The 14,239-nt window shown below is 46.0% G+C and overlaps 1 protein-coding gene, 3 non-coding genes and 1 pseudogene across 4 annotated transcripts in view; 2 read left to right on the forward strand and 3 right to left on the reverse strand.

Annotated features, from left to right (window-relative positions):
• Positions 1–4,287: 4,287 nt before the first annotated feature.
• On the reverse strand, positions 4,288–4,359 carry Trnah-gug. The gene has a single exon. It is a non-coding gene; the product is annotated as a tRNA-His (tRNA).
• A 1,487-nt stretch (positions 4,360–5,846) lies between these two features.
• On the reverse strand, positions 5,847–5,918 carry Trnah-gug. Its single transcript has one exon. It is a non-coding gene; the product is annotated as a tRNA-His (tRNA).
• Positions 5,919–6,450: 532 nt separating this feature from the next.
• On the forward strand, positions 6,451–6,522 carry Trnah-gug. The gene has a single exon. It is a non-coding gene; the product is annotated as a tRNA-His (tRNA).
• Positions 6,523–13,985: 7,463 nt separating this feature from the next.
• On the reverse strand, positions 13,986–14,136 carry LOC115030551 (annotated as a pseudogene).
• The window catches only part of Slc28a2 (solute carrier family 28 member 2), a 137,595-nt gene continuing 137,352 nt past the window's right edge, over positions 13,997–14,239 (forward strand). The window contains exon 1 of the mRNA XM_021179182.2: positions 13,997–14,128. Within this exon, the coding sequence (XP_021034841.1) occupies positions 13,997–14,128 (132 nt within the window). The remainder of the gene's footprint in view (positions 14,129–14,239) is intronic.

Consider the following 14,239-nt stretch of genomic DNA (forward strand, 5'->3'; position numbering starts at 1 on the left):
TTACAATAATCATATATAGGATTTTAGAGGGTTTTGAAGTTATGACATTCAAAGAGTTGCTAAGAGACCCAAATGAGACCACAAGGTGCTTCCTTAGGGGTCCCCGGTAAGGCTATAATTGATAAGGTAAAAGTGTAGCTCACTAGGACACAGGGATGTAGGGTAACTCTACTATAGCAAAGCTAGCGGTCCTGAATGAGGGCCTACCCAAGGTCATGTGCATCCAGAACTTAAGCCTTCTATTACTTCAGCATAAAATGTCTATGAATGACCAGGAACATACAAAGGCAGGTAGGCAGAGCAGCCTTTCTGTTGGAATTTTTTAACATAAAAAAAAAAAAAGTGGAGCTGGGCGTGGTGGTGCACGCCTTTGATCCCAGCACTCGGGAGGCAGAGGCAGGCGGATTTCTGAGTTTGAGGCCAGCCTGGTTTACAGAGTAATTACAGGACAGCCAAGGCTACACAGAGAAACCTTGTCTTGAAAAACCAAAAAAAAAAAAAAAAAAAAAAAAAAAAAAAAAAAAAAAAAAGTGTGTGTATGTGTAGGTTAGATTGCTTCTCTCCTTCCACAATTCTACCCGGAACTGAACTTATTGACTGTTATTAGCCTTGGTGGTAGGAACTTTTAGAAGCTTCAATCTAAGACTCTGGAGTGAGGAAAATCTTCTGTTTTCCTATGCTGTCATATATTTCTCAGTTTTTCTATGCTCCCTCAAGATTTGGGTAGATGAAATTAAGAGTAAAGTGCCATTCCTATCTAGGAGGCATCAGAGAGCCAAGCAAAGGAATAGAGGTGGAGCCCAGCATGGTATGCAGACAGTATTCACAGGGGTGAGGGGGGCTTCAGCATGGTATGCAGACAGTAGTCACAGGGGTGAGGGATGGCTCAGCAGCTAAGAACACCTGTTGCTTTCACAGAAGACCTGGATTCAATTCTCAGTAAGCCCATGGCAGCTCACAGCTGCCTATAAACTCCAGTTCCAGGAGATCTGGTATCCTCTTCTGGCCTCTGAGGGCTCCTGCACACACATGGTGCACATATACTCAGGCACACATAGACATCCTCATAAAATAGATACATTAAACCATTTCTCAGCCTGACTGTGATGGCTCTCATGTACCTTTTGAACACAATATTCTGGAAGCAGAGGCAGGCAGATGTCTGAGTTTGAAGCCAGTCTGGATGAGCCTCAGACCAGCCAAAGCTACACAGGGAGATCCTATTAAAACAAGACAAAACAACAACAACAACAACAAAAACAACAACAACAACAACTACTCCTCTTTTTTCAGGGGCGGAACAGATGATGTCATAGTTAAGACCACCAGCTACTCTCCAGAGACCCTGGGTTCAGATCCCAGTGCCCACACGGAAGCTTTTGACCCTTTGTGACTCTAGTTCCAGAGGCTCTCATGCCCTCTTCTGGCCTTGACAGGTACCAGGCATGCACATGGGCACAGACATACATACAAGTGAGAGAACCATACACATTTAAACAAAACAAAACAAAACACCACTTTTCAGGTTCTGCAGTTAAGAGCATTTGCTGCTCTTTCAAGAGAACTGAGTTTGACTCTCAAAACCCATGTCTGGAGGCTCACAGCTACGTGTAACTCTAGCTCCAGGGCCTTGGACACTGTCTTCTGGCCTCCATAGGTAATTGCCTGCCTCTCTCTCCCTCTGTCTCTCTCTCTCTCTCTCAACAAGTAAATAAATAAATAAATAAAAAAAAACCTTTAAAAAAAACTCTGTGTGCTACATAACCTATTCTCATCATTATATCATAATTCCTTTTGATGCCCAAATTCTTCCAATTTGGCCAATGAGAGAGAACCTTCCTGAGAGGTGCCTATATACTTTTTACTTGACCTCAGCAATCTTTTCTCTTCTCTTTCTCAGATATACTTTGTTATTCATTAAGACTGAGACTGAGTTCCATTTGTACCAACTTAAAAAAATACATATGGGTGGGTGTGTTGCTTGCTTGTGCTTCTATGTACCGCTTGTGTGCAAGAAGAGGGCGTTGGATCTTGTTACAGATGGTTGCGGACCATTGTGTGGATGCTGAGGATGGAGCCCAGGTCACTCTTAGTCACAGAACCTCTCTTCCTCATTGTACCATTTTCTGTTTGGCCTGCATAGTTTTGGTTAAATCACTGTTTAAAAAATTAAATCAACTTCCAGTGTTTTAAATTATGAGACATCATGCACAAAACTCCAAGTTCCTGTCATGTCCTAAAACACCAGAAAGTCTGGCACACTGGGCTTAGATTCTCATCAAGAACAAGTGTCAGAAGATGACACTAGGGTGACTTCAAATGAAGTCACACTGTCAGAGAAGGTCTTAGGATTTCATCGGAGCTCCAAACTTTTACCACTGACTTTCGCTCCTTTTCTTACTGTCTTGTCCCTTTGAAGGCTGAGAAAAAAATGAAAGGCAAAGAGGAAGGGAGCAAAGAGAAGGAGAGAAAGAGGAGAGGACTTTGTGTGACTGGAAAAACAGGAGGGCACAGTTTTCTCTTATTGTAGAACCGTAGACTATCTCTTTAATATGAAAATAATATAAATCTTGCAATCACAAAGCAAACCTTGCAACTCATTTATAGACTATAAGAAATCTCCTGAAGTCAGGGACTTATGTGTATCTGTGATCTCAACTGCTTTAGAAGTTCAAGGACTGAGATTGAGGCAACCTAGATGTGGGACAAAGCAAGATTCCGGGGGAGGCAGAAGCCAAAGCCTCAAAGCGCCCTGTTCCAATATTCGTTTTGGAGCTAGGTGTGGTAGTATACTGCTGCAATCTCTGTACTCAGGAGGTTGGGGCAGGGGAATCCCAAGGCAACTTTGACAGGCAAGTGAGTTCAAGGCCAGCCTCAGCTACATGAGACTGCCTCAAAAAAACCAAACCAAACCAAAAATAAACAACAACCCTCCCCCACAAAAAACCCCCAAAATTAGGTGGAGCTGCATGTTTGGAGCACAATCATGGTCAAGATTTAGTCAGTACATCCGAATGGTGGTGCACAGCTGTAACCGCAGCACTGGGAAGGTTGAAGCAGAATCACAGTGAGGTCCAGAGGAAATGACTTAGGGGTGATAGGGATTAGAAGATCACACTGCTCTTGCAGGGGACCTGGGTTCAGTTGTAACGCTCCAGTTTTAGTGTGTCTCCCAACTTCTTTTGGCCTTCCTGGGTATGATGTGTGTGTGTGTGTGTGTGTATGTATGTATGAATATGCAAAATTCTAATGCAAATTAAACAAAATAAATATTTTTAAAAGATCTTAAAAACAAAAACAAAAGCCTAAAACAATGAAAGCAACAAAAACAAAAGCCAGAGTAAAACCGGCAATAAAAAGAACTCAGTGAGTCCTGCTTGCATTGCGCTTGTGGTTTTTTGTTTTTTCTGTTTTTTGTTTTTTAACATTAGTGGCTTTGCTTCAATTATATCTTTCTTGGCAATAAGAGATGAGAATGGAGGGCTGTCAAGTACTGTCAAGACAATTTCCTCTTCTAGTCTCCAAATTTGGGTCTTAATGGATCATCGCTTTCTTCTGTTTTACCACACTAAACTGTCCCCCACTCACACTAGATGGGCAGGAGGGACGGGAGGTGGGAGATGCAAGGAAGACAGGCCTCGAGATGGATGGAGATTCCTTCAGTGTGAGTACTTTTACCCACTTAGATAAATCTGTCACCTACCTCGTATTCTGTTCTCATATAATAATTTTTTGGGAGTTGGAGGTGTCGGTATGTTATGTAAGAGGAGGAATATCTTCACACGTATGGATACATAAGTATTTGTTGCACTAGGACTATCATGGCAAGATAATGGCACTGGAAAATGGCAATAATTGGTGGATGACGTGAAGAATGAGAAGAAACCTTTCGGTTAGACTTGGTCACACGCAATCTGTAATTACAAACGAACGAAGCGATTTTTAAAATAAAAAACGGAGGTGCGGGAAATCTCTACAAGGGCACAGGGGCGCTGTTTTCGATCGTGTTGAATGGCTTAGATAACGGTTTTTCAGAAGGAAGGGATTAGAAACTGTTCGATCTGAAGCCGTAGTTAGAGCGCTAAAGAATTCTTAGATGCGGCGATCGTTAGAGTAGCTCAATTTTCAAAGGAAGAGAAAAACAAAACAAAACAAACAAACAAACAAAAAGAAACAAAAGGAAAAAAAAACAAACAAAAACCAAAAACCAAACCAGTGGATCTTGTAAAAAACATGGAAATTAAAGAAAAAAGACGGGATCCCCTTGCCGTGCCATTGTTGCCACAATGCCGTGACTCGGATTCGAACCGAGGTTGCTGCGGCCACAACGCAGAGTACTAACCACTATACGATCACGGCGAGCTACCAGGGACCTGTAATATCGCTCTTCTGAATATTCTCTTCAATACTCATAGGCCTTCCCACTTCCTGCGTCACTAAATGACCCGTGTGCTGGGCGGGACTCCAACCTAGCAGAGCCTGCGATGCGCAGGCGCATTGAATTCTCGCCGCTAACTAGGCTTCACTTTGGTTCGGTAATCTGGGGCTTGCTAGAGATGTTGGGGGTGGCCGGAGACCTCCTGAGCATCCGGGGACCCGAGGTGACTGTCTTGGGGAAGCCGGTCTCCGGGGCCTGGACCCTTACTAGTGGACTCTGCAGAGTTCTCCTGCCTGCAGGGGCGTTCCCCAGTGGGTCTCCTGGCTGCAGATCCACCCCCACCCTATATCAGCGACCGATGAGGACCTTTGCTGAGAGTGCGGCGGATGCCCTCAGTACTGAGTTAGCAGTTTGGACAGAACTCTATTGAATGCTGGTCAGCTTGGGCCCTCCGCCCCCATGACTTCTCTCTTCCTTGCAGCCTCTCCCACTCATTCCACATTTAGGATGGCTAAGTCCTCTCTCCTTGATGCTCCCGCTCGGCTTTGCGCCCACTTCTGATCCCATTGGGCGGCAACTGGGACTCGGTCTGGTTTTCTTCTTGTCCATCAGCGCTCCCGCCCACGCGGCGCCTAGCCTGTGACGGCTTCCACAGAGAGGCAGTGATATTTGCTAAACCAAGAAGGTGCCAGTGGTTTCTGACAAGTGAGTTCAAAGTGGCCACTTTTTAACCTCCCCTGCAGAGCCACCAGAGATCTCGCAAAACGCCAGCTAAATCCTTTCACTATTTCACGTTCCAGACTGCAGGACATCCGCCTGCTTTTCCCTCACGCGGCTTTCAGTGTCGTTTCCCGCCCCCAGCGACTGGCGCCCATTCACTCAACAGGTTCTTGAGGTTCTAGCTGTCAGCCAAGCCAGGCCCTAGAGCGCTGTGGGAGCGGGCAGGTCCTAAAAATGACCCAGGGAGAACACTTAGGAGAGGAATCACGACAGAGCCTTTTCATGACCGTGTTCAACCCTTTGTACATTAAATTGCTGTTTGACAGATTCCCATTCTACTTGTAAAAGCTATCTCAAAGGTTACACCCTCTGCGGAGCCGCTTCTTTTATTTATTTTTTATTTTTTTTTATCACTTCGGCGTCTACGTCACTGCTTTGATGGAAATTTGTAAAAAGTATGTATAGGAGACTAAGAAAAACTAACGTATTTTTACAACATATATTGAAAACAGTTACATATATACTTCCATTTTTCTGGCTGACGCAATTCTCTGTACTTAGGGTGCAAACACCATCTTTCTTACAAACTGGAAGCTTTTGTGCTCCTATAGTTTAATTTAGCCCGCGCTGGTATAAAACCCTATTCTCAACAGGCAGTTTGAGGTTCATTTTCTAGAATGTTAGCTAAGTATTAAAATCGGACAGATGAATAAAATACAGCTCCCTTGCCGTGCCATTGTTGCCACAATGCCGTGACTCGGATTCGAACCGAGGTTGCTGCGGCCACAACGCAGAGTACTAACCACTATACGATCACGGCGAGCTACCGGGAACTTAAGGTCGGGGATCCTTTCTTGGTCTCTTCTGTGTTGGATGTCCCGCCCCCTTTGACGTCATCGGGTTGCTGGCATTTGTTTCTACCTATCAACGGCCGGACTTATGAGTGTGCGCAGGCGCTTTGGTTTCCCTGGCTAGATCTGTGCGCTAGCGTAAAGAAGCCCTCCGCTTCGCAGCAGTGGTAACAGCGGCCGACTTGGCCTCTTTTTTTCCTTGTTTTAAATTTTATTTTTAATTTTTATTTTGAGTCAGTGTCTGATTCGGGACAGGCTGGCCTCTAACGTCCCGAGTTTTAGGTTCCTAGGCGCCACCACGCTGGGCTTGCCAGGCATTTTCATGGCTGTCTTTTTGTGATGCGTTTCCAAGCCAAATAGAAACTCAAGAAGACTGTGGCCAATCGTTGTGGTCCGCTGGGGGTCCCCCAGGTACATCAGCATAGGGATGGCAGGGGATGGATCGTCCTTGCCTCAAGAACCGCACTGGCTAGACGATACACCGTGGCGTTCCGGTAGCTCGCCGTGATCGTATAGTGGTTAGTACTCTGCGTTGTGGCCGCAGCAACCTCGGTTCGAATCCGAGTCACGGCATTGTGGCAACAATGGCACGGCAAGGGCGCCTTTTTAGTGAAGTCGTTGTAATGCCCGGGCTAATTCTCCTGAGTCCCTGTTGCTCATTATGAAGGCATTATAATGCGTGGTTAATTCTCAGAAACACTATACTATGTCATGAGCTACTGATGTTACAGCTTGTCGGCTTAGGCACCTTTCTTACTTTTGTTAATATTTCTGCGTGGTACTTTCTATTTTCCTAATTCAACGGTTAATCACATTTTAGTCTTTTAAAAACCTTACAAGACTTAAGAGTTCATCACGGAGGGCGTAGGAATTATAGGAACAATGCGAAAATTAGGGGTTAGAGACGGGTAGGTAGGAAAACAAACCGAACCTTTTTTGGTTCAGATCATATGACAAATGAAAGATACTACCACACTGAAGGGACTAGTTTTTGTGGTCACTGTGGCGTGCTAAGATAGCCTCGTGGGTGCTGGTGTTTTTCTCCTCTTCCCAGTCTACCTCACATTAAAGCAAATTATCACGTTGTTTTGTGTGCTCTTAAAAAACCCTCAAGCTCCACAAATTCGGGTCTATTATTCGGCATTAGGCCAAATGGAAGTGAATTTTCCACCTAGCTCTTGAGTGCTTACTTGATGGTGGCTGTGTGATTGTCTAGAAAGGACCCAGAGAAGAAAGAAGTTCTCCAGCTCCTCCCAGGGGCTCTGGGATGGCAGAGCAAGTCAGGAAACATTCCTGGGAAAGATAGGTGCTGTAATGTAATGGGGTTGGGGTCTTTCACCCACAATCCATCAGGAACTGCTTACTGAACAGTGTAGAAAATCAAGACTTCATTGCAGCCCCACTCCCTAAGTCCCCAAACAAACAAAAGACAACAAAAACCACCCTTGCAGGCTGTAATTTCCCTGGGTCTCCTGGCATTTTAGGAGATTTGGTGAGTTTAAAGCCACATAACAGGACAGCTTGCGCCTTACAAGTGTGGCTGAACAAAAATATAGTAGGTGAATGTGAAAACCCATTGGGCTTTGTGTGAACAGTCATGTATCTAGGCAGTATCACCAAACCCAGCAGACTAGTCACCAGGACTGTGGCAGCTGTTCCTGGGCTGGCCTTGCTAGCGCTGTTCCCATGAGCTGCACCCAGAACAGGGCTTGGGAGAGATGCAAGCATTCCCTCCTGAGGGAGACATAAACCATGTCGACCTCCCTCTCTTAAGGTCCCAGTAACAAACCAAAGTACAGTTCTGTCAGAGGCCCCCCAGGAACTAGGAGGTTGTTGGGTTTATTTATAGAGTCTGAGTGAGGGGTGACTGACAGGTGACCATAAAGTGGCCACATTAGAAAATCTTCACCCAGCAAGATGACTTCTTCCTGAAGTCACAGGAGTCCCCTTCAGTCAACCTCCCCCAGCATGTAAACTGTATTGTCTCTGGAGACCCAAGGTCATATGCAATTAGAGCAGAATGGCATGCAGGTGGCCAGGAAGAGTGACTGCTTAGGGAGAGTCCTGTGACCCTCCCTATCCATCCCTTCTTTGAGAGAACAGCAACTGTCCACTGGCTCAATCATGATGGCTGCTTCCAACCAGGCACAACTGACCTGGTCAAGACAGCTGCTCTTTTGCTTGGATGACGAAGGAGGAAGGAGCAGTCACTCTGATATTATTTAGGGTGCAGCAAGCGGTCCATTTTATGTGTCAATTAAGTCAAAGGCAGGAAAAGTGTGAAAGTGAAGCAAAGCCAAGGTTTATTCAAAGTGGACAATTTCATAGAGTTAAAAAAGGAAGGGAAAGGAAGGGAAGGGAAGGGAAGGGAAGGGAAGGGAAGGGAAGGGAAAGGAAAGGAAAGGAAAGGAAAGGAAAGGAAAGGAAAGGAAAGGAAAGGAAAGGAAAGGAAAGGAAAAAGTTCCTCTGGGCAGGTAACCTGTCAATCTTAGCAGCCCAGAGGAGGAGAATGGCGAGAGAAAGAGAGAAGGGGAAAGGCCATTTGAGTAAAGCCAGAAAGGAAGGGTACATCAGAGAAAGAGTAAGGAAGCTCAAGTACTATGGTGGAAAAGCACACATAGACTCTGGAAGCAGAGATGGAGCCAAGAAAGAACCAAAAGGAAATAGTTATGCCTTTTAAAACCAGGACTCATTAAGGTGGGCAGACCCAGCAGGGTCTCATAGCAGCTTGTAGGAACTGTGCTGGGAACAGACATTCTGGGAAGCCAAAGTATAGCATTTTTTTTAAAAGAGATAATTATCCCATCTGTCTCTTTAGCATGGTTTAAGGTGAGCCTTCCTAGGGGTGGTCCCTTGGCAAGATGATTGACAAACTGTCTTACCTTCTGGGTAGCTGGAGTTGTTAGATCTCCATTCATGTGAGAGCTTTCATCCTGTTGCCAGACCTAGTTTTCCCTCACTGGGCTGTTCTGTTGCTGTGTCAACTCTCTACGAACACACTAGAACAGTCAAGAAAACTCAGCTCAGAAACACCTGGTATCTGAGATACCCCACTGGTCACCCATATCTACTGCCAAGAATGCAGAGGAAGCTAAGGAAATGTAGCATGACCCAGATGCTGCAGAGTCTGGCAGTGGGATTGGGTAGGGTGGAGTGCAGAAGGATGCTCAGGTCGACAGCTGGCCTTCTGGACAGGAATATTGTCACTCTGGAGATGGGACAACCTAGCCTCTATTAAGGAACTCTGCTTGTTTTCCTTGCTCTGATTTCTGGGCGTCAGATCAGGCTGATATAGTGACTTGCCTGCCCATTAGACTTGCCTTCAGGGAAGACGGAGCATTGCTGTTAACAAGCCTCTGAATTGTTGGCTTGTACACCTTACTGTGTTGTTTTCCGTTTAGACTCCTGGGCAAGATTGGTGGGATTCATTTCCTCTGCTTATCTGGGGTGATGAGGCTTCTGGGCTGGCAATGGTGAGAGCCAGAGCCCCCAAGAGCCTGGCCTGGGATGACGTCATCATGACCCAGTTGGCACACTCAGTGGCCAATCGACACCCTCCTTCCCTGCTCTCACCTTAAAACTGTTTTGTTTTCTTCACTTTTGTTTGTGTTTTATTCTATAAATGTTGTCACTAGACACCACCTTTTCTAGGTTGGAGTGCCCGTAAAGAAGCAGGCGGTGTTAAGAGTTCCTTCAGCGGACATCCCAACTCCAGCAGTCTCCATTTTGGATAGATTTCTCCAGATTTCCCATCAGCTCTTAACTTTTTTTTTTCCAGCAGCGATCTTTGATTCCACTAGGGGGAAGCTGAAACTAGGAGAGTCAATTAATTTGGGAGACACATCTGACCTAGTTGAGGCATCCCTCTGGCTTCTCCGGAAGTTCCACACTCAAGTTCTTCCTCTCCACTCCCTTTTCTTCTTCCCCTCCGTCCATCATTCCTCAAACAAGACTCATTTTGCTCTTAAAATACTGAGTATGGAGGACTACAAAGCTGCGGATGAAGCTTTTGGTCCAGAGTGGTTAATTTTCCAGCTGCATTTGTCACCTGACATACGCTCAGGTCAAGGGCACGCACACCCGCGTCAGCTGCTCTTGTTTCTAGATCTTTCCACACTCATAAGAGGGCTCGAGGAGTTCCTGTGGGACTTGACTCCTGTCCCAAGACCTGAAACTTTTTCCTGAGTCCGGAAGATAGATAGCAGGGAGTGGTTTCCAGACATTATTCTAGAAGTGACCAATTGGAAGAAGCTTTCTGTCACAGAGTAAGAAAAAGGTCAATGTGGTAAAACGACATTAAGATTTCATGTCTCTCCAGTCAGAATGGCGTCTCTCAGGATCATTAATGACAACCATCGCTGGTGTGTGTGACACGAGGGTAGCTCCTACACACTGTTGTGGGGGGTGTAGATAGTGCAGCCACTTTGTAAAGCAGACACCTGGAAGTGTCTCAGAGGACGACAACCTGGACTGTCACATGACCCAGCGACACCACTCCTGGGCACACACCCAGTGGGTTTCACATCCTACCACAGATGCGTGCAAATCCATGCTTGATGCAATAGCCAGGAAATGTAGGTCCACGGATGGATGGCTGAGAAAAATGTGCCTCTGATACATACATATCCCACTTATACTAGTGGGAGCACTAGTCAGCTCTGAAGAAAAATAAAATAATGAAATTTGCAGCAACTGCAAGAACCTGCACAGAGTAAGGGACCTCAGGTCCCAAAGGACAAAGTCACATGCTCTCTCGCATTTGTGGGTCCTAGCGTCAAGTCAAACCTGGAGCACAGTGGAAGCCAGGAAGGGGCATTTGGGGGGCACATTAGGGGAGGGTGGTAAATTATAGGTAAACGAAAGGAGAAAGGCGGAAAGTAGATCGTACAAAGGGTCAGGGAGCTGGGGGCTGAGCAGCTAAGCACTGTGGAAGTCTGACTCCTCACAGTCGAAACATAGAGGGCTAGTGGAAAATGTGTGGGAGGAAATGAGGGCTGAGGGTTAAGTGGGGATGGTGCAGGCTCTCATGAGAGGAGGGGAGAGTGAGTGGGTTAACCAGAGCTAGGGTGTGTACAAAGCCTAATGGAAAGCCACTAAGTTAGTATGCTAATTTCAAAATAGGACTTCAAAAACAATTTTAACAGAATTATCCTGCATGGGTAGACAATGACAATTTCAGACTACATGGGTTATTACATGAAAATTGCAAAGTATGGGAGTTACTGGTCAGAGATGCCCTAGAGGTCTCAAACCCCAGCTACTGCATTGGCCTTGCTTAGCCGCCATGGTGAGACTATACGCTAAGACCCTGTTGCTGAATTGTGTGGTCCCTTTGGCTACAGAACATAGAAAACAACCAATCTCACACTGTGGTAGTTTGTATATGCTTGGTCAAGGGAATGGCACTACTAGAAGGTGTGGCCTTGTTGGAGGAAGTATGTCAACTGTCAATGTGGCAGTGGACTTTGAGACCTTCCTCCCAGTCACTTGGGAGCCAGTCATCTGTTTCTCTTTGGAAGAAGATGTAGAACTCTCAGCTCCTCTAGCGCCTTGCCTGCTTGGATGCTGCCATGCTTCCCACCATGATGATAATGGACTGAACCTCAGAATCAGTAAGCCAGCCCCAATTTAATATTGCCCTAATAAGTGTTGCCTTGGCCATGGTGTCTCTTCAGAGCAATGGAAACCCTAACTAAGATACAAATCTACCTGGAGACTTCTTCTCTGCTGGCCATCTTACAGAGGGCCAGAGGGTACTATGCAGACTACAGAGGAGAAAGACATCAGTGGTCTTACCTGGTGCTTGAACTTCCATACACAGGCCTGCCAGGCAAGAGGTGCCACGAGGTGCACAAATGTTACAGAGTGATAACCAGTGTCTGATTGGGTTGAGGCCTGCTCCATAGGAGGCGCTTTGATACCTTATATTGTAATCTTAGTCAAAAGCCCGTGCCTGGGAGGCCACAGGTTCTAGGATAGAACCGGCTGTTGTTATTTTCCTGAATGGTCATGCCAAATTGTCTCCTAAGTATTGATGTAGATTGTTGTCACTCTTAACCTTAGCCAGAGAAGATTCTTTCTTCAGGAGGGAGCAGCCAGTGCAGAACTTCTTAGTCAAAGTGTTGAGAACAAAAGGCCCGATTTGCAGCCTTAGACAGGATATCATTATAACCCTGCTGAGGCTCAGGGGACATCTTGGAAGAGGAGATGGGGAGGATGGAGGAACTGCAGAGTGGGAGGGGTGCTGTCAAGTGCTGCCCCCAGGACAGGATGTAGCTGGCTTCCACTCTCATGAACTCAGAAGCCACAGTTACCTGCACAAAATCAAACAGCACACCTTACCACGGACAGGGCTACTGACAGGTAGCTGTGTGTTGGATCGCCTACCCTGCTGAGGAATTAATCAGATGGGCGAAGACCCTGCTAGGAGTTGTGAATTAATTTCTTTGGATGCTCAAGCTCTGAATCAAGTCATGACAGGAACAGTCACGTTCTCAATGTCTCAGGCCACCCCAGCCTTGTGGCCCTGCTGCCACTGCCCCTTAAGTGTTGGGATGACAGATCAGAAAGTTACCAGACAAAGTGCAGCAGAGAGAGTGCCGCACTGGGAGACAGTTCTGAGGGCTGCGGATGGAGATGGCAGTGGTCTTGTGCTGGGGCTTGCAGATGCTGGTCCTGCTGTCTCACACTCTTCCTCCTGTGAGTGCACATCCATGTTATCTCTCTGGAGATACAATTCTCATAGAAGGGCTCCTGTTGGAATACACTAGACTAGTCCCATTTTAACTTCTTTAGAGCCTTCCACATAGGCTCTGGTCTGAAGTATGAGTTTTAGGAGTTTGATATTCAAATTTTAGAGGAACATGACACAGTCCATAATGGGAAGTAATTGTAGGCTAAGTTCTCCAGTGTCGGCAGGCCTCTGTGGTGGACATGGAGTTTTTAAGCTCCTTTGATTTATAGAATCTATTTCTTCCAGGACTGGCAAAGCAACACCATGGTTAGGAGAAAATGCCCCCTAGGCCCTGGCATTGGAACCCTTGGTTCCCAGTCAGTCGTGCTGTTTGGAGAGGTTTAGGCACTGCAGCCTACCTAGCTAGAAGGAGGAGCATCACTGGGGACTTTGAGAGTAAAGCCTACCTACCTTCGTGCTGATGCTGAGGGTGCCAGCCATCTCTGCTTTCCCCACCATGTCTGCTTCCTACTGTCACGGCCTCCTGTCATGATGCACTCCTGTCCATCTTGAACAACAGGCTCAGATAAACTCTTCTATAAGTTGTCTTGGCCAGGGTGTTTTATCGCAGCAGCAGTAAAGAAACTAATGCACCATTTATACTAAGGAAAAGATACTTAACAGAGGGCCTGGCAAGATGACTCAGTGGGTGGAAATGCCTGCCACCCAAGCCTGGTGACCTGAGTTACATACCTGGAACCCACGTAAGGTGGAAAGAGAACAGACCAACACAAAGTTGCCCTCTGACCTCCAATACGTACTATGGCATGTGCCCCACTTGATTCACCATGCACACACACATGATGATGATGATGAATTGTGACAATAACAGCAATAATAAAATAAACTTTATAGAAAGAATAAATAATAAGGGCTCTCCTGGTACCTTTGAGCCCATGGAGGCCAGCTGAGGACAGAACTTGTATAAGTCACGGGTGTCTAGAGAGTTGTGGGACAAAGACATTTTTGTTGGTTATGAGCAGGTCTCCCTCTCCCGAACTAAAAAGACTACGCTGAAACTGACAGTGTTTCTACCTGAGATGAAACCAAGCTCTGCACAGGCAAGTGATGTGCTCATGTGTACAAAGCAAAAAACAACATAGCGTCCCCTAGCGGCAAGCCAAACAGAAGCTGAGTAATTTGGGGTAAAAGAGGCGACTGGGGCCAATGGAAAGAGTGTCAAGCTTTGTGGCAAACTCCAAACATTCTTGCCCAGGCCATTGGACACAGTGTTTCTATGATGCTGTACCCTTCGTGTATTTATGCTTTTCTTTCTTATTTCTGGTATTTATTTATTTTTACTTAAAGGGGAGCATGAATACAGTTCCCCGCTATCACAGATCATGTGGCAGTGGAGAAACCATAGGAGTCAGTGCATCTCAGGAGCAAGGGATGGGCCTCACCTTGAGAAAGCCACCTTCTCGATTATGGTCTTTCGGTTGCCGGGTAAGTGTGCTTTTCTCTTTTAGATTTATCATCTTTCTTTCTTTCTTTCTTTCTTTCTTTCTTTCTTTCTTTCTTTCTTTCTTTCTTTCTTTCTTTCTTTCTTTCTCTCTC

This window comes from Mus caroli, chromosome 2 (assembly GCF_900094665.2).
Source record: "Mus caroli chromosome 2, CAROLI_EIJ_v1.1, whole genome shotgun sequence".
NCBI classification, from domain to species: Eukaryota; Metazoa; Chordata; class Mammalia; order Rodentia; family Muridae; genus Mus; species Mus caroli.